General features: G+C 34.5%; 2 protein-coding genes across 3 annotated transcripts; one reads left to right on the top strand and one right to left on the bottom strand.

Annotated features, from left to right (window-relative positions):
• Positions 1-1,989: 1,989 nt before the first annotated feature.
• LOC101263378 (probable methyltransferase PMT3) lies at positions 1,990-6,613 on the bottom strand. 2 transcript variants are annotated; one of them, XM_004233995.5, is made up of 8 exons: positions 6,362-6,613; positions 4,731-5,163; positions 4,410-4,574; positions 4,118-4,300; positions 3,418-4,012; positions 3,175-3,287; positions 2,845-3,065; positions 1,990-2,558 (listed from the first exon to the last, which is right to left on the bottom strand). In XM_004233995.5, the coding sequence occupies exons 2-8, from the start codon at positions 4,992-4,994 to the stop codon at positions 2,237-2,239; spliced, it is 1,863 nt and encodes a 620-aa protein (XP_004234043.2). In that variant the 5' UTR covers positions 4,995-5,163; positions 6,362-6,613; the 3' UTR covers positions 1,990-2,236. The 2 variants fall into 2 exon arrangements, with proteins under 2 accessions (XP_004234043.2, XP_010317408.2); XM_010319106.4 differs by having other exon boundaries at positions 4,731-5,142; positions 6,362-6,601.
• Positions 6,614-9,082: 2,469 nt separating this feature from the next.
• LOC101263083 (PH, RCC1 and FYVE domains-containing protein 1) lies at positions 9,083-17,602 on the top strand. Its single transcript, XM_010319104.4, has 9 exons — positions 9,083-9,453; positions 11,098-11,184; positions 12,512-12,601; positions 12,689-12,775; positions 12,870-12,974; positions 13,659-15,728; positions 15,898-16,044; positions 16,508-16,926; positions 17,199-17,602. The coding sequence occupies exons 1-9, from the start codon at positions 9,406-9,408 to the stop codon at positions 17,368-17,370; spliced, it is 3,225 nt and encodes a 1,074-aa protein (XP_010317406.2). The 5' UTR covers positions 9,083-9,405; the 3' UTR covers positions 17,371-17,602.
• The last annotated feature ends 931 nt before the right edge of the window (positions 17,603-18,533 follow it).

Genomic DNA, 18,533 nt, shown 5'->3' with positions numbered 1-18,533 from the left:
TTCATTGTTGTATTACCTCTCCAAACATGTTTTGATATATTTTAGCTGAGCCGAAGATCTTTCGGAAGCGGTCTTTCTACCTTCACAAGGTTGAGGTAAGGTCTGCATATACACGATCCTTCCAATACTCTTTTTCTTTATAACTATGGTGTTTGGGCCAAGTTGCACGCACCTCGGCTAAATTCACGAGATAACTCTCACCTCGACCCTTCCAATACTCTCTCTTTTACAACTATGGTGTCTGGGCCAAGTTGCAAGCACCTAGGCTATATCCACGAGATAACTCCCACCTCGACCCTTCCAGTACTCTCTCTTTTACAACTATGGTGTCCGAGCCAAGTCGCAAGCACTTCGGCTAAGTCACGAGATAACTGCCACCTCCGACCATCAATAGGTACTAGGTAATTCTAGATGCAAAGGCTATAACATATGGATAAAAAAAATCTTATAATGTTTTGTCTCGATTTGAACTTGAGACCTCATGATGGTTAACCCATTGACCAGTCGGCTACACCCTTGAATGACAACTAGTACTGCTTTTGTTCTAGTTTACAACACTTTCTTTTTTAGGCTGTTCCAAAAGTAATGTAACAAATGAGTATTTTCAAGTTTTTAAAATATCAACTCAATTTTCATATTTAAATTCAAAATCTAGTTCTTCAAACACATAATTTGGAAAAAACAAAAACTCATAAACATAAAAGCATAAATTAACTTGAATTCCAACCATTACAATGAACAATACTCAGGCTACCACAAAGTACTCACCACAGAGTGCTCACCCGAAAAACAGAAACTGTAACAGAGGTTATGAATTTCCTAAAAATAAAATAAAATCTAGCTCCAACTAAAATAGAAATCAAGTATTCCCCCGGAAAAGAGATACAATCCATCTGTCCTAGCATGCCAACTACACAAATGCCCTTTGTTACACACAGCATTATAATTGTCATAATCAAAGACATAGAAAAAGCCTTTTTTGCTGAAATCAGAAGTGTGCATGTCACAACTTGCTAATGTTGGTTTAATATTAATATCAACATTCCATCTTAAATGAGAATTTGGTCGTAGTGTTGTTTGTGGAACATCTTTGTCTTGTGAATTGCACACTAATATTAATGGATCTTTCAAATCATTAATCACTTGCCATGACCAAATTTCTGATTTTACAATACTTGATGATTGTAGTAGTAGCAATAGATAAATAATTGGTAGAAAGTTGATGAAATTTTGGGATTTGGAAAGAGGGGGTTTCATAGTCACACTCAGAAGTATTATTGCCTTTTCTGTTCTCTAATGTTTGCTATCGCTGCGTTGTTTTTGTATTGTTCATTTTTATAGTACATGTTTGGAATCTTTCATTCAAGATTTTGACACGCTTAAAAAAAATTGTATTAATTATATATCTCCTTGAAATAATCAAGTAAAAATTGAAAAATAAATCGCCACGATATCTCATTTTAGTAGCAATATTTAGTAACAATATCTTTGTCCAGTGATTTGTATACTCAAAGCAATGAATCTTGTAAATCATTAATCACTTGTCATGACCAAATTTATGATTTTTACAATAATTTCGAGATTGTGATGATTCATAATGGACATTTAATTATGATGTGATCTTATTATTAATTTGGTTGGTGTTACATAAGCATTCCCGTAATAAATAAAAACAAAAACTAATGTTTACATTAAATGATATCAATTTAATGAATTTACTAATCAAAAAGATAAACATACACTATTTGTGATGTGTTACATGATATTCGTTTAGTCCTCCTAGGGCCAGAAATTGATCCCTGAATTCAAGTCACAGAAGTGTAATAAAATAATTTTAAAACCCAATTTTTATAAAAGAAATATATTAGAGAAAATGTAGTTATCTGTTTTATTTCTCATTTAAAAAATAAATGAGAAAAAAAATAAAAAATAAAATAAAAATAACTAATGAGAAAGAACAGAAGTAATCATTTATACCTTCCACAAGAATTTGCAACTCAAAATGATCAAATATTAAAATACATTAATTATAAAAAAAAAAATAGCCTATGAATACATTATGTAGTCTCTCAGTTTGTAAACTTACATAAAAATGCGTTGGGAGTAAAAAAAGAAAATAAATAACACGCAAATACAAATTCAAACTGAAAATTAAGGGCATACATTTTTTTTTCTTCAACACCCTAAAGGCCTAGAGAGAAAATGAATTAGCAAAATGTGTTACAAACTCTGCTATCTATTCTGTATCTCTGATGCTTCCACTTGTGAGCCACAGTTTCTTTTGCACGACGAAAACAACCTCATCGTTGTCCTGCTCGGGATCCGAGGTGGAATCAGTTGATGCAACTGCTTCCCAGTGCAATGCTGATAAATGCTTCTTTATGAATTCGATAATATGTTGTTTATCACGGATGATAACGAAACCTGTAGGCCTTAGTATGCGATCAATCTCGAGTAACAAGTCCTCACCACTGCAACCTTTCTTCTCAGCATCAGAGAAGACTGTCCAAGCGTGGAGCAAATCATAGGTCCTGGGATAGGTTGAGAATGCTTCACACCTGCACAAAAGCACGCAAGTGCAACTAATGTTACAAATGAACGTTCACCTTGGCTATGATCAACATCTACTGGGGAAAATATAAGACCGATAACTATATCCGAGCTCCTCAACCATTAAAAGTCTTGAATAACAACGCACAGCTACATTAGTTTCATAATGGCTAGAAAAACTAAGATGTTCATAAATATGCTCAGTTCAATGTCCTAAAGGCGAAAGATTTAGGCCACAAAGTAAAACTAGCAGACTAACATGGTTATACAAAGTGAAAAAGATTATCCACCTACCAGTCATGTGTTGTGCCAATCAAGCCTCGGTCGTATACAATCTTGAGAGTGTTGGGTCCATCTTTGGGTACAACGTTCATGACCCATACGTTTTTGTCCTTCAGAGCAGCAGCAAATGACCCCAAGTTAGCCTTCATGTCCATGATATTTCTCAAGGTGTCTGATGAAATCTTAGAACTTAACAGACTCCAATAATGGTCAACCCTCTCCCTCCAAGTGTCCTGTTGATAAACCGAGAAAGTAAGGAGTCATCAAGTTTGTAATGGAGCACTTAAGCTCGTGTGTTGAACCAAATGGCACAAGTTAACCAATATTACTAAAACAAATTACCGTGTCCTTTTCAAACATTTCATTCGAATACCCAAAGTCAGCAAGACGGGGAGGAGGACTACTTAATCGAGCTGGCCAAGGAGCCAGTCCACTTCCACTGACTTTGTGGTCATCTGAGAGAATGGTGACAATAAGGAAGTAAGGTTTTGAGGAAAACTAACAGTAAGCAACTTACAAGTTTCTTATAACCTTAACTCAACAAAAATGCATCTATTTGACAAGACAGAAGAGGCAAGCACTTACGTTCAGAATAAGGTGTTATGCATGCCTCCATATTCACACCCCAGACAGCATCTGGATCATTATCAGATCGACAGAGTGGTGGCTGCGTACCAGGAGGTCTTTCCATGTAACAATCATTGTTTAGAGGTTTTTGCCAAATGACAGTTTGGTTCTTTTTCGCTGCAATTCTCCAGCACATGCGTTCAACAAGTGTACTCATCTCTCTCCATATTCTTAAATCCTCTTCATCCTGTGCATATGCTTCAGGGGATGAGTATGCAAAATAGCCTCCAGGTCTAAGTACCCTATCGAGCTCAAGGAGAAGGATTCCATCCCTTTGAAGCCAATCAATCCTACAACGAGAACAGTGAGAAAATTCAAATGACCTGCTTGGATAAGGCAGTCTTTTCGTTCCAAGGACACCAAGGTATGCAGGAATTCCTCTCTCTAAAGCAAACTGTATTTGATTCTGATGCACATCATTTGGTGCCAATGACATTGCTATAATATCAGAGGATAGAAGATAACCACCAAAGCTAGCCACACCGCAACCAACATCAAAAACTGTCCGTATCCTTCCCTCATCGTTCAAGTTATTGTTTGTAAAGTTCAGCATCTGCAATCACAATTACATGTATGATAAAGTTTAACATTTCATATATTACTAGGTTCCCTTTTTTAAAATTTCTGCAATATCTGAGAAAGAAAAAGAAGTCCTTACGTTGGCAATTAGCGCAATGTACTTATCTGCTCCATAGTGAAAGTGAGTGCCTCCACCAGGAAATACTATCTTTTCACCCTTCACAACCATCCAGTTCTGGTCAGATTTCTCATTTGCAAGGTGCGTATGAGGAATGTTCAATTTCCAGACCTCATCTCTACTTCTTGGCCACTTAATTGGCACCTATAACAGCATATAAATGAGCAAATGATACAAGTGTCAGAAAAAAACTAGAAGTAAATTTGGAAATATGTCCAGGGTAACAACTTCACTATAGCTTCAGCCTATTCACCTTGTATCCAGGAGGAGGAGGAATCAGACAATTATAACGTCTTTCTGGCAAGGGGCAATGTCTTTCATAGTGCTCCATCAGTGACAAATCCAACTTTAATCTCATTTGATAAATGAGATGTCTGTCCAGACACGGAATTAATTCTGAATGTCGATCATCACAAACCTTCAAATGAAAGACCAGTACAAAATTAAGAAGGTAAACAAAGGAAACAACCAAAATGCAGCAACTCATCCTTTCTTCCAATTAACCACTCTTGGCGGTTGGAGGAGAGCCTTGTGACATAACATTGGGCTGTGAAATGGAAAAAGACTGACTTACTGGAAAACTCTTAGGGACGATGCCACCATCACCATCTTCCAGTCCAAACTTCTCCTCTTGCCTGCTGCTGAGATCAGAGTTATCATCCCCACCCAAATAAGACGATCCCAATTTCCTCAAAGAACGGCTGCCATACTCAAGAGCAGACTCACCACCGCTCTTGGATCCAAAATACATGTAAAGGAAAACAACCAAGACAGCCCCAATACCTACAAAAGTCCACAAGCGCTTCTTTTGCGCTCCGTCTGATCTCCCTCGCATCATTTGGGTTTTTTTTGTGTCCGTGGAAAAACTTAACTTTCTCTTTTCTACTTCAGCTCTTTGAAATCATAATTGTCTAGATAAGGCACCAATTAAAATCAAGTATCTTGACTAAGGAGATTAAACAATTAGACTCTTGAGAAAAGTTGATCTGCAATGTTGAGGAAGCAATCTGTGAAATTAAATACATTATCCATAAGAAACTAATCAAGTAGTGTAGCCCAGAAAAAGAAAGAAAAAAAAGTTCCATTTGCCACACAGCTATTCCAAATCTGTTTAGAGTGTGAATCACTCAGTTTTCGAATACACATGTCTGTAACCTGGGATACAGCTATGTATAAACAAGGGGTTCGATTGAATCCCCTTCAACATAAAATTATAATATGCAAATAGAAAACGAGATTTTCGGGTTGTATATAAACTGCTGAATCCGTGCATTGGCAGAGGGGTTAAAAACTTGCTTTTGGTCACACGTAAAATCCCAAATGTAACATTCTAGTTTTTTTTTTAAAATCCCCTTATATAAACTTCTAGCTCAGCCAGTCTATAAGACTATAACCATAAGCTATTTTGTGAACCAAGAGCAGATCATTAGTGAAAGGAAATGTTAACAAACACCACAAAACCTACCTAATGTGAACAATTAATCACATTCTCCCTATTAAATGATCTGTGAAAAGAAAAGTGTACTAAAAGATAAAAGCAAAAGTCCATCAAGACATGTATAGTGTGATGCAGGGGAATAACTAGAACCCGAATCTAGTTTTAATCAAACCTTGAACTTCTATTAAGAAACTCACTAAATATGCACAAAACTTAAATTCACAACCCAATCATAAGCACCTGATTTCAGCTATATTGCTCAAACTCTTCAAAACTATCAACATGTGTGTGTCCAAGCAACTGTGTCAGATACTCCAAAAGTAGTGCACTTTTTGGGAGTTCATACAACATATATCACTATCCTACAATTTACAACTCATAAAGTTCATAAAGTTCAAATCTTGACTCCGTCTCGGCTGTTATGATAAGACCAACTATACTCAAGCTTAATAACATAATGTCAAGGCCTAAAAACACTCTTTTTTTGTAAAAAATGAAAAGGGTACATATATAATTCACTAAACATGAAACAAACAAACACGGATCTGGAATCACATATTAAAAAACCCACCATTCACAAAAAAAACAGAGATCAATCAGATATTTACCACAAAAAAAAGACCCCCTTTGAAGTATACTTAAGTTGCCTTACTCATTACTCATTTATCTAAATTGGGTATAAGATACAATAGCATACAACACAATACAAAAAACATTAATGAGTAAGCAAAAAATTGAATCAGATCAAAGAAAAGCAGAAAACTTACAGATCTGAATTAGGAATAATGAGAGGGAAACCCAATAATGAGTTCCTGGAGATGTAAATGTGGAGAAAAATACTACAAAAAGGGAATGAATATGATGAGAGAGCGTGAGAGAGACTGTGTGTGTGTGTTTTTCTGCAGAGAATAAATGGAGGGACAGAGAGAGTGACGGTGGATTAGATCTAAGTTTTTTTTTTTTCTTTTGCAGTATGAAAAGTTGTTAACTATTGGGACTCTTTTTCCAAATTTTCTTTTTTAAAAGCGGAATTAATATTTGAAGTTTATAGGCGACGTAATGTGAATATTTTATATAATTTAACATATTATTATAATAAAAATATTTTTTAGTGATAATAAATATGTTGATTGATAAAGAATATTATTATTTTTATTAATATGAATTAAATGTTATTAAATTTAATATCTCTATAACTTTAAATATATTATAAAAAAAATGTTAATTGTCTTTAAAAATTATATAAATAGCATTAATTAATGAGGTGTAGTGTCAATTGATATCGACATTTAAAAAAATAGATGTGCATAAGTCGTTAAATAGGTATTTAAATGTGTATAAAATAAATAAATATATTCAATTTATGTGACAATTTGCGTGAAATACATGTTAACTAATTTGTAAAGTTCTAGTTAATTATGGGTTTGATTTGTAGGATACATGAGAAATATTTTTTGAATTTCATAGACTTAAATATGTTATGTCAATTTTTTAAAAAAATATTAATTAATGAAAAAAGGGATGTTTTAAAAGCTTATTAGATATAGAAATATTATTTTCTAAGTAATTTTAATAAATAAAGCACATAAGTTGAAATAAATTGGGGTATTTTTTTTCTCTTTTTTTATACATTCGTTTGAGAAAAATAAGCAACAAGACATCTAAAAAAAATGGGTCATCACAAAGAGAGAAAAAGTTGACATATGCTCATATTCTTTTTCAAGAATTATACGATTTTTTTTAAAGCTAGAAATCTTGAATTTAAATTTCTAAGTTGGAAAAAATAAATTTGAATTATTTTTACATGTGAACTTTTATGAAATAACAAGGATTAAGGAGAAAGTACTTACATGTATTAATTAACATCAAAGTAAATATTTTAATCCTGGAATTACATGTTAAAGTGAAAATAATTTTACTTTATTACAGTTAGGTGATTAAATTTATTTTTCAAAAGTAATTATGTATATATTAGTTTAGTTTGATCCAAATGAGTATAAAATAAAATCACAAAAATATCTCTCAGGTCCCTCAATCCCCCCCTCTTTTACTCGAGGATAATTTTCATGAGGATTAATATGAAAATTTTGTTGGAATACTGTAGATTTTCATACTAATTCACAGGAAAATCCCCATGCAATTCACAATTTCTTTGTAAGATGAAGATTTTTTCATAATCAAACAACTTCTCTTATAAATTATATAATGTGCGTTATTCACAATATTACAGCAAGTCAAAGAGTTTTTGGCCAAAAACATTCTTTAACTATATCAAAAATTTAAACTATATCCTTGAAGTATTATTTTTAAAAGAAAATATCATTTAAGTATTTGTAAGTGAACAACTTTCATCCTTTTATTAGATATTATCAAAAAACTAAGGGATTTTACAAAAATATGAGTAGTTACGTGACTATCAACAAAAGTTATACTGCAAAATTTCATTACATTTTACAAGAAGTTCTTTAAAAATATAAAAAATCTTAGACACTGTTGCTTATGGAAACTAAAAATGACTTGAAGGTGTGAGTGTACATGATTTGCCTTCTTCGTAACGGAAAGAAGTTGGAGATTAATTATTTTTATATTTTTCTTAACCAATTAAATTAATAGATTTTTGGGTCAATCTAATATCAAAGTGATCAAAATATTGATTATGTCTCGTATTTAAGTTTCATTCTATATTATTAGAAGCGGAAGTCTCCAACAAATGTCGCTTCTAGCATATTCAATTGAGAAAAAACATATTTAAACTAATAATATTTTTAATCAAAATTACATGAAAAATGAATGAAAAGAAGGGTCAAATTAAAAGATTTTACATAATTCTTAACTCAATTACGAAAAAGTTCACGATAATATTCTTGGTATATCTAAGAATAATAATTAGGAAGGGACGACTTAATTTTTATGTGATATATCGATTAGTTTTCTGATAAATCCAAGTAGAAGGATGAAAATTGTTTACTTTAAAATACTTGAAAGATGTTTTATGATAAGAATATGATACTTTAATGATATAGTTTAAATTTGAGGTATAATTTAAGGATGATTTTGATCAAAAACTCGCAAGTCAAATCATCAAAAAGAAATAATATATATCAAAATAACTAATCGCAGCATAACTTATCTTCAAACCAAACGACTTCATAAAGTTTAAATTTTGAATTATCTAATAAAAAGTAGATAGGGGAGATAGAATATATACTTATCCGCTTCAAATTAAAAATACTAAACTGAAAGAACATATCAATTAACCTTTGACATATGTCTTATATTAATTCGTTTGATATAATTATCGAGCGCAGATAAATTTTTCCGAGTTGAATATAGTAAAATATAGTACTACAATGTTTACATAAGGTGGTTATAAAACGATCCAAATAAGCGCGCCAAAATCGAAAATGTAAGGTTCCCCTAAATTTACTGTCACTTTATTTTCTCTTTCTTTTTTTTTCTGCTTCTTTCCAATTTTTTTCTTTTTGCTTCCTCTGATCTAATCTCAAAAAAAAAAAAAAAATTCTAAATTTCAACATTTACCCACTAGCAATTTACATCAATATAACATGAATTCACAAAAATCTTGAATTTTTTCGATCGACTTTTGGTTTTAATTTGGTGAATGTAGGTGGATCATAGTATTGAAAAGTTTCTATTTTGGGAAAAAGGGATCAGTTTTGTAAATTAGGGTTGGAAGAGATTAATGATAGGCCAAGGAAGATTGGATTGGTATCTATGATGAATATGTTGATGGTTGGGAGGACAACAAATAGGCTTCTTTGGTGGATAGCCAAGATTTGTTTCAGATGGAATGGCAGATCCTGCTAGTTATGGCAATCCTGACCGCGACATTGACCAGGTATATTTTTTGAGTATTCAGTGGCGAAGTCAGAATTTTTATTTTTTATTTTTTTTTGAAAAAATTGTGGGGGTAGGAGAAGGAGTAGAGGATTACAAGGTGGGGGAATTGAATCACTCACCAATAAGGTGAAAGTTTGTCATAAGAATTGTAATTAATATTTGAAAAAAAGTAGCTTTTGATCTCAAAGTGAAATCAGAGTTGTTTTTGAACATTTGTAAGTGATTTGGAGTGAAAAAGAGTGAAACAACTTTTTGGTGTTTTTCAATTTCCGGAATTCGGAATTTTCCAAATTTTTATGGCCAAATATAATTTTTGATCACACGCTCACTAAGATTCTCTGAAGTCAAAAATTTTCACAAGGGTGTTCAAAATTATAAATATATATAGATAATTATAAAAAAAGGGAGTTGAGAGGTGTTTGGATGGACCTTTTTTAAAGTGACTTATAAGTCAAAAGTTAAAAGTCATAAGTTGGGCACACAAAATTTTTTACTTTTTGGCTTTTTTTGGTACTTTTTGGCTTTTGAGTTACCTGAACACTTCCAAAACTAAAAAATAGCTTAAAAGTCATTCCAAACACCCACTTAGTGGTCATACTCACCTCAACTATCATTTTTTCATGACTTTCATAGCTTGACTATCCATTGTTCTCTTTTCCTACATTAACCATCATTACCTTTGTATTTTAACACTCCTCGATGTTGAGTTGGCGAATTGATTGTTCTTGGTCAACAACAGATGCGTGTAGGCCAACACGACATTGAGGTGTGTTTTAATACAAATGGAGTGATAGTTGAAATATGAAACTCGCTTAAATATCATAGTTTAGGTGGATTTTTTTACTGTAGACTCTAACAAATTGTTGTTTAACCTATATACCTTGTATAATTTTCTGATGAGGGGTGTTCTTCAACTGGCCAAGTGATTGTATTACTCTTGTGGGTAATTGAGTTCATCTGCTCTAATTTATGCAAATTCGATACATGAATTATACCTTATTCTCTGCTTAGCATGAGTTATGAATTGAGTGAGATAAACTTGTTATTAGACAAATAAAAGTGTCACATATGTAGCTAGTTATGTAGTATTTAGCGAGTAGACGACTTAAGTGAAATGAGTTTCCAGTGTAATGCCTCAGGCACAACTGTCAAGGTATTGTCCGCTCTAGCCCAACTTTTCAGGCCTCACGGTTTTGTCTCCGTGGACGAAAGCTCAAAATGTGCCTCAATCACCATGGCTCCATTATTGTGGCTGTTGTTTATTCGACCAATCTGGACAATACTAAAATGAAAATTTTACTAACTCGACTAGACTTAGAAACATAAGGCAGATTATTTTTTTTTTTGCAAATGCATCCTTGTCTTCCTACTGTTCCATCATTGAAAATGTATAGATACCAATTGCAATTTAATATCTCGAACAGTCGTGCTTCACTAAGATTAAATAAAGTTCGGGTACACTTTATAAAATGGTATGACATTAAGAATCATGATGCTTGAATTTCAGTTGGCTACAACAATTTTCTCATGACTTTGAATACGTAGAATTTTCATTTTGTTTTTCATAGACATCACAACATAATTATCATAATGTTCTTGATTGTCCAGTGATCTTATTTCTCACTTAACACTTACTTTGAAGGGGCTGATTACGTTGAAGAAAGGCACACAGCTAATTAAGTATAGCCGAAAGGGGAAGCCAAAGTTCTGCCCTTTCAGAGTTTCTCCGGTAATTGATTGCATGACTTCTAAGCTTCCTATCAACTAGTAATGTGCTTTTTATGATTTTTACACTGTTTGCAATCTGAGAGCTTCTATATGAACTTATTATTCTTGTCTGGAAATTTACAAATTTACTGAAGACTCTCTCTTAGAACAAGTATTTGAAAGAAAAGCCATTTAAGGAATACCATAGTTTTATATACTGGCTATCAAACACCAAGAAATAAGAATCGGTTGATTGCAATTGTTTGATTGCGAGGTACTACAACTTAAAGTAGGTCTTCAAGGCTTTTCTCACAGCGGAATATGGGGTTTCCATTCCAAAAGGGGAAAAAAAGTTACTCCATACATCCCACTTGACTAGCATAAAAGTTTATGTTATTGCAATGCCTTTTACTAAGTGAGAGTATTTGAAACTGAATGCTTTGTCCTGCTTTCCCTATTAATTGACATGTTTATTCCATTACCCTCTTTCATAGCTACTTTAATTTTCTACACTTGAGCCGAGGTTCTTTCTAAAACAAGTTTTCTACCTCCACGATGTAGGGGTAAGATTTGTGTACCCTCTACCCTCTCCAGACCCCACTTGTGTAATCACATCGGATATGTTGTTGTAAAATACTTGAAAGTGAAGCCGAGGTTCTTTTGAAAGTGAATCAAATAGTTAGTAGTACCAAGAAAGCTATTTTGAGTGTTTTGTATGCATAACATTTTTCCTTGTATTTATTAGCAACTGTTTGTCATTGTTTTGTTCATACGTAAAAGTGATCTGGTTAATGAATCTCTATTGGTTATTTCGCTAGTAGCTGCTTGATTGGTAATGGCAGTCGTGTCATAGTTCAATTCAAGTTCCTTAAAGTTTCTGTTCCATCCAAGAGTCTCGTGCCATGTGCTTCTCATTTTCTTTCTGTAACTTACCAGTTGTTGTCAAAGGCACGCTTAAGCCCTGAAGCGAGGGTCAAAATGTATTTAGTGCATCGCTTCACTTAAGACATATTTTTTCTTTGTATTTATTAGTCTTAGACTAAACATATATATTTGTATTTTTCTCCATTTGCGCCTTTTTTAATCAAGGGCCAGACTTTATTTGTGTTTTGTGCTTAAAGCCCCAATGGACCTTAGAGCTCTTTTGTCGTTTTCGCTTTTGATAATACTGTAACTTACTACTTCGGCTGCTCCTGAGTTCATCCGGTGTCTGAACTGATGAAAGAGCTTTATCAGTTCATATATGCATCTGGCTTTCTAGCTCACTCAAAAAGCCAGCTCATGAAGTTGATTTCTGAAATTATATGATATCTGATGGAAGATTACAGATTTACTTTTGGTACTTCCAGGATGAAACAACGTTAATTTGGTACTCTCGTGGATCAGAAAGGAATCTAAAGCTATCAGCAGTTTCAAAAATTATTCCTGGCCAGAGAACTGTGAGTTAATGATTATGCATCTACATTTTTGCAAAGAGTTTGTTTACCTACTAATGTCAACTTTTGCGTGTGAATATGTCTATGCAGCCTGTATTTAAAAGATTTTTGCGCCCAGAGAAGGAGTACTTATCATTTTCCCTTATATACAACAATGGCGAAAGATCTCTAGATCTGGTTGGTGAATAGATAATTTGGTTTTTGCTGTCATGAATATTGTTTGGAGAAAGTTTTACTAAGGTAACAGTTAATTATCATTTTCATTTTGAAGATCTGTAAGGATAAGATCGAAGCGGAGATTTGGATTGCTGGACTAAAGAATATAATTTCAGCTGGTCAAGCTCGTAGTAGACGTACTAGGAGTGATATTACTGATGTAAGTTTTTAACGTTGAACTTTAAGGTCAAAGCAACTGACTATTCATCTCTTACATCTTACATATCGTACCATGCGAGAACTCACTTTCTCCCTTTTCATTTTTTACCATGAGCCGAGGCTCTATCGGAGATAACTCTCTCTCTACCTGAAGGTAGGCGTAAGGACTGTGTACACCCTCCTGGGACCCCACTTGTGGGACTACACTAGATATGTTCTTCTTGTTTTTTTTTTTACCATACACAAATTGACTAGTTTTGAAAAGATATCCTGCTCTAAATACACTATGTGTTGTTTATATTCAATGATGAGAGATCTGTGACCTTCTTTCTTGAAGTTTCTTTCTAGGAATACTAAACAATGCATTACCCTTCAACTATTGCATGTCTAACGAAAGAAGATGTGAAGGCAACATCATAATTCGTTTTTTAAAATTGAACTGTGGAAAAGATGATCGAGACTATATACAAGTTTGTCTCATAACTTTTTTTGTTTATGATTTTAATACACGGGGGATGGTTAACTTGTTTTTGTTTATAAGTATTGTATTTACATATGGTAGTTACTAGACATGCCATCTGATCAGCTTCTCCATGTGCGCGATAAGGTTCTGCAGTCTTTAACTACCATTTAGCAGTTCATTGTAACATATTTTGACGTCTTCTCTCTATGATTTTATATGCAGTTACAGAATTCCACTCCATGTGGTGCATCACTAGATTTCAGCCAAACTGTTTCTCGGGATTGGACTTCTGCTGACCCATATGGTTATGAAACTTCCTCGAATGCGCGGTCTTCAGATGTAGGGTCTGAACGTGGAAATATGCAAGTAAGAACAAGTTCGGATGGTTTCCGTATTAGTGTCTCTAGCACTCCAAGTTGTTCGAGTGGGGGTTCGGGGCCAGATGATATAGAATCATTAGGTGATGTTTATGTGTGGGGGGAGATTTGGTGCGATGGAGTATTAAAAGATGGGGCAGGGAATCCAATCCCTGTTAAACATGATGTACTTACTCCTAAACCTTTGGAGTCAAATGTGGTTCTTGATGTTCATCAAATTGCTTGTGGTGTACGACACGTTGCTCTTGTTACAAGGCAAGGAGAGGTTTTCACTTGGGGAGAAGAATCCGGGGGCAGACTTGGTCATGGAGTTGAAAAGGACTTTAGCCGGCCAAAACTTGTTGAATTTTTGGCAGTTACAAACGTCGATTTTGTTTCGTGTGGAGAGTTTCATACCTGTGCTGTGTCTACGATGGGCGATTTATATACTTGGGGTGATGGAACACACAATGCTGGACTTCTTGGGCATGGAAATGATGTAAGCCACTGGATACCTAAAAGAGTTTCCGGTCCTCTGGAAGGGCTTCAAGTTTTATCGGTTGCATGTGGTACCTGGCATTCAGCATTGGCAACTGCAAACGGAAAACTATTCACATTTGGGGATGGAACATATGGCGCCTTAGGTCATGGTGATCGTGTCACTGTACCATATCCCAAGGAAGTTCAATCACTGTATGGACTTAAGACTATTAAAGTTGCTTGTGGTGTGTGGCACACTGCTGCTATCGTGGAAGTCACGAACCACAACTGTGGAAATCTTCCCACGAGAAAGTTGTTCACCTGGGGAGATGGCGATAAGTATAGATTAGGCCATGGAAATAAAGAAGCTTATATGCTTCCGACCTGTGTCTCTGCACTTATCGATTACAACTTCCATCAGTTAGCATGTGGACATAATATAACTGTTGGTCTTACCACATCGGGTCACGTCTTCATCATGGGAAGTAATGCATATGGTCAGCTTGGAAATCCACAGGCTGATGGGAAGGCTCCTTCTCTTGTACAAGATAGATTGGTAGGTGAATTTGTTGAAGAAATAACATGTGGCTCGTTCCATGTTGCCGTCCTTACGTCTAGAAGTGAAGTCTTTACATGGGGAAAAGGTGCTAACGGAAGGCTAGGTCACGGTGACATTGAAGATCGCAACAGTCCAACATTAATCGAGGCCTTAAAAGACAGGCATGTGAAGAACATAGTATGTGGCTCTAATTATACTGCCAGCATTTGCATTCATAAATGGGTGTCTGGAGCAGATCAATCTGTTTGCTCGGGTTGTCGACAAGCATTTGGGTTTACGCGAAAGAGGCACAACTGTTATAATTGTGGACTAGTGCATTGTCATGCTTGCAGTTCGAAAAAAGCACTGAAAGCTGCACTGGCTCCAACTCCAGGTAAACCACACCGTGTTTGTGACTCTTGCTACATGAAGTTGAAAAAGGCTTCCGAAGGAAATTCCTCACTTTTTGTTAAAAAATTTAATTCCTCACATCGACCAATAGAGAATAGTAAGTTAGGCAGGGGCGAGGCAAAAATATCAAGAGTCTTGCTCTCTCCCACGATCGAACCAATTAAGTACCTCGAAGTCAAGTCTATGAGGTCTGGCCTCAAATCAGATAATTTCAGTATAGTGAGAGCTTCACAAGTCCCCTCACTTTTGCAATTAAAAGATATCGCTTTTCCTAGTTCACTTAGTGCACTTCAATATGCCTTGAAGCCTGTCGTGACAGCACCACCTCAACTTCAGCTTCAGCCTCCGCCTCCGCCTCCTTCGTCCAACTCTAGACCTGCTTCACCTTATTCGAGAAGGCCAAGTCCTCCACGCTCCCCTGCGCCTGTTTTCTCAAGGGGTGTCATCGATAGTCTTAGAAAGACAAATGATGTATTGCACCAAGAAGTTGCCAAATTGCAAAACCAGGTATGGAAATCTTTACCTACAAAACAAGAGGATTTATCATTTAATTGATGAACTTTATGTCTAGACATATCCAGAGGAAATTATTGAAATTTGTAGGGGTAAAAAGTACCAATTTCTATTGAGCCGCCCTTGGAGGTATCATTATTTGTTGTCTCGTTTACATTTGTAGATCAAAAGTTTAAAGCAGAAAAGTGACGGACAAGATGCTGAACTACGAAAATTGAAGGAAAGTTCTCAAGAATCGTCTAGGTTGGTTGCAGAGAGAGCATCAAAGTGTAATGTCGCGGTGGAAACCATGAAGTCTATTACTATTCAAGTAATGTTCAAATTGCTTCTCTTACGTTTATGATTTGTGTTATATTTTCCTCATCTTCAGAATTGCATTTAGTTACTTTTAGATACATCTATCAAAAAGTTTGCCTCTTTTATATTTTACCTCAAAGAAAATCATTAGTTGGGTACAATCTTTAGATATTGCTCGGACTCTCCAAAACTACTATATCACCTGTGTCTGATTTTTCAAAAACACACTGCTTTTGGAGAATCAGACATGCACCCAATGGTATTTCACAAGAGTCCGAGCAATAGACAGGTTCAACATCATATAACTTTAGTTGAACGAAATCATGCAAATTCCTATAACTTGCTTGATCTCGTCTTTTCTATGGGAGGTTCAACTCCCACACGATTGTTTCGTGTATAAAAGTTTGATTTCTTTTTTTCATTACGTCTTCACGTCATGATAATGGAGCGTGTAATCGTGTCTTTTGTTACTTCAGCTGAAAGAGATGACACAAGAACTGCCTCCTGATATCTCTGAGAGTCCAGCCATTAAATCCATACATGCTCAAGTCGAATCATTTCTTAATACATTTGGGAATCAAGCATCTGAAGACAACTCTTCTTTGCAACCAGACACGTCGTATAGTCATCAGAAGCCAACACATAGAAATAATATATCCGAGTCTGTCATTAGAAATGATCATTGGGATGCTGCTGGAATCCCTGAAACGTCACACAGTGTCGATGGAACAGTACGTGAAAACCATGGACAATCAACTCCTAGAAGTTTCTCGGGGTCACCTAGAGCTCCAAGAGAGGGACAAAAGGAAGTTATCGAACAATTTGAACCTGGCGTCTATGTCACTCTCCTTCAACTTACAAATGGCACCAAGATCTTTAAACGAGTTAGATTCAGGTTCTTACCTACATTTCCTCTGTTGCAATTTTGATTACTTGTACTCCCTCAATCCCTCTATCTCGTTTTATCTGGCACACTTTTCATTAGTTTGTCCAAAGAAAAACGGCGTTTTCCTATATTATTAGTGACATGATTTATAGCCACACAATTATCTATGACTTGTTTTAGATCTCGAGTTTCAAAAGACTATCTTTCTTTCTTAAACAGTGTGCCTTGTCAAACATCATCACATAAAATGTACTGTTTGTTGATTAAACAATTTCTTGCAGTAAACGAAGGTTTGCGGAGCAACAAGCAGAAGAATGGTGGAAGGAAAACAAAGACAGGCTACTGAAAAAGTACAGCCCTCCAAAGACAAACGTTGCGTCTACTACTACTGATTCATCCCCTGCATCACCAGCACCAGCACCACCACCACAAGAAAATAGTGAAGCATCATAGTCTTCGTAGACGTAGTGATTGCTAATGTTGTCCAGCTTAGTTGTTAGCATAGAGGCGGGTTCAAGATTTTAACTCAACGAGCTTGAAGTTGATATATTGTATGCCTTATAGATTTTTTTAGAACTGACAGACTTGAAGGATAAATTTAACCCCCTAAATCATCACAAAAATAAATTTATCCTCTTGAGAACTCACATGTATACAAAATATAGATGGTTTCTTAGTAGTTTAACACTAGAGAGTTTGAAGTGATTGAATATGTTTTTTTTTTCCTTAAGGTTTCTGAAATTCATAAGCTTGACTTAATCAGATTCGCGCCACAAAATAAGGAAAAGTTGGTCGAGCTTACTAGGAATATGTTTGTTTCAAGAAATCTCCGATTAAAATGAAGGAATCCCATTTATTCCACTACATCCATTTAGTGGTGATTGAATATCGTCTAAAAATTCCAACATAAATAATTGAACTAATATCAATATTATCTTTTTTGTAATTACAATATCTATTGAATTTTATTTATAAGGTACAAACACATAATTTTATTGTATCTAATTGAGTACTTATGCTTCATACCACCAAAGTTGAGGAAGTTCAATTCTGTTATAAAAAGACCTAACAATGAAATGGGTAAATACATCGTTTATTAAACATTATTACTTTTTAAAAAAAGTACCGATCTCCAAAGACAAAAATACCCTCAAATCATTTTCTTGATTTTATATTTTAGATTTGTTCTATTTTATTTAAATTACCTCAAAGAAAGCTGTTTGTTGATAAATTAATTCATTACAAATCAATACGATATTTGAAATGTGAGATATTTAACATTTACTAATTGAAAAGACTAATATATGACCGCATGACGTTTGTAATCTTAATTTAATGTATTATTTGTTGATCTTTGTATGTTACTAAGATGACAATTATTCACCTTCAAATAAATCAATCGAGAAAGCCAAAATGACGATAAAATTGTTCTCCTAACTAGTTAGAAGGTCATAAAAAAATAATTATCCGACGGTTATTAATTTTGACTCAATGACATAAAGTAGAATATTTCATAATAATTCAAGAATATAATTGAAAAGAAACTCTTTTTTTTAGAGTTACACTAAACACAAAATTAAGTGGGAAGCATTGAACCAAACATTTGGTAAAAGATA

The sequence above is a fragment of the Solanum lycopersicum genome, chromosome 3 (genome assembly GCF_036512215.1).
Source record: "Solanum lycopersicum chromosome 3, SLM_r2.1".
NCBI lineage: Eukaryota > Viridiplantae > Streptophyta > Magnoliopsida > Solanales > Solanaceae > Solanum > Solanum lycopersicum.
The sequence above is the reverse complement of the archived record's forward strand: the minus strand, read 5'-3'. Positions and strand labels throughout refer to the sequence as shown.

What these genes read in the sequence shown, in the direction of transcription:
- LOC101263378 (XM_004233995.5), bottom strand. Translation starts at nt 4,994, where the DNA reads ATGATGCGAGGGAGATCAGACGGAGCGCAAAAGAAGCGCTTGTGGACT. An exon ending in TCGTCCCTAAGAGTTTTCCA is followed by an intron (nt 4,575 to 4,730) that starts GTAAGTCAGTCT and finishes TTTCATTTGAAG; the next exon opens with GTTTGTGATGATCGACATTC. An exon ending in CTCCTCCTCCTGGATACAAG is followed by an intron (nt 4,301 to 4,409) that starts GTGAATAGGCTG and finishes ATGCTGTTATAG; the next exon opens with GTGCCAATTAAGTGGCCAAG.
- LOC101263083 (XM_010319104.4), top strand. Translation starts at nt 9,406, where the DNA reads ATGGCAGATCCTGCTAGTTATGGCAATCCTGACCGCGACATTGACCAG. An exon ending in CTGACCGCGACATTGACCAG is followed by an intron (nt 9,454 to 11,097) that starts GTATATTTTTTG and finishes CTTACTTTGAAG; the next exon opens with GGGCTGATTACGTTGAAGAA. An exon ending in GCCCTTTCAGAGTTTCTCCG is followed by an intron (nt 11,185 to 12,511) that starts GTAATTGATTGC and finishes TGGTACTTCCAG; the next exon opens with GATGAAACAACGTTAATTTG.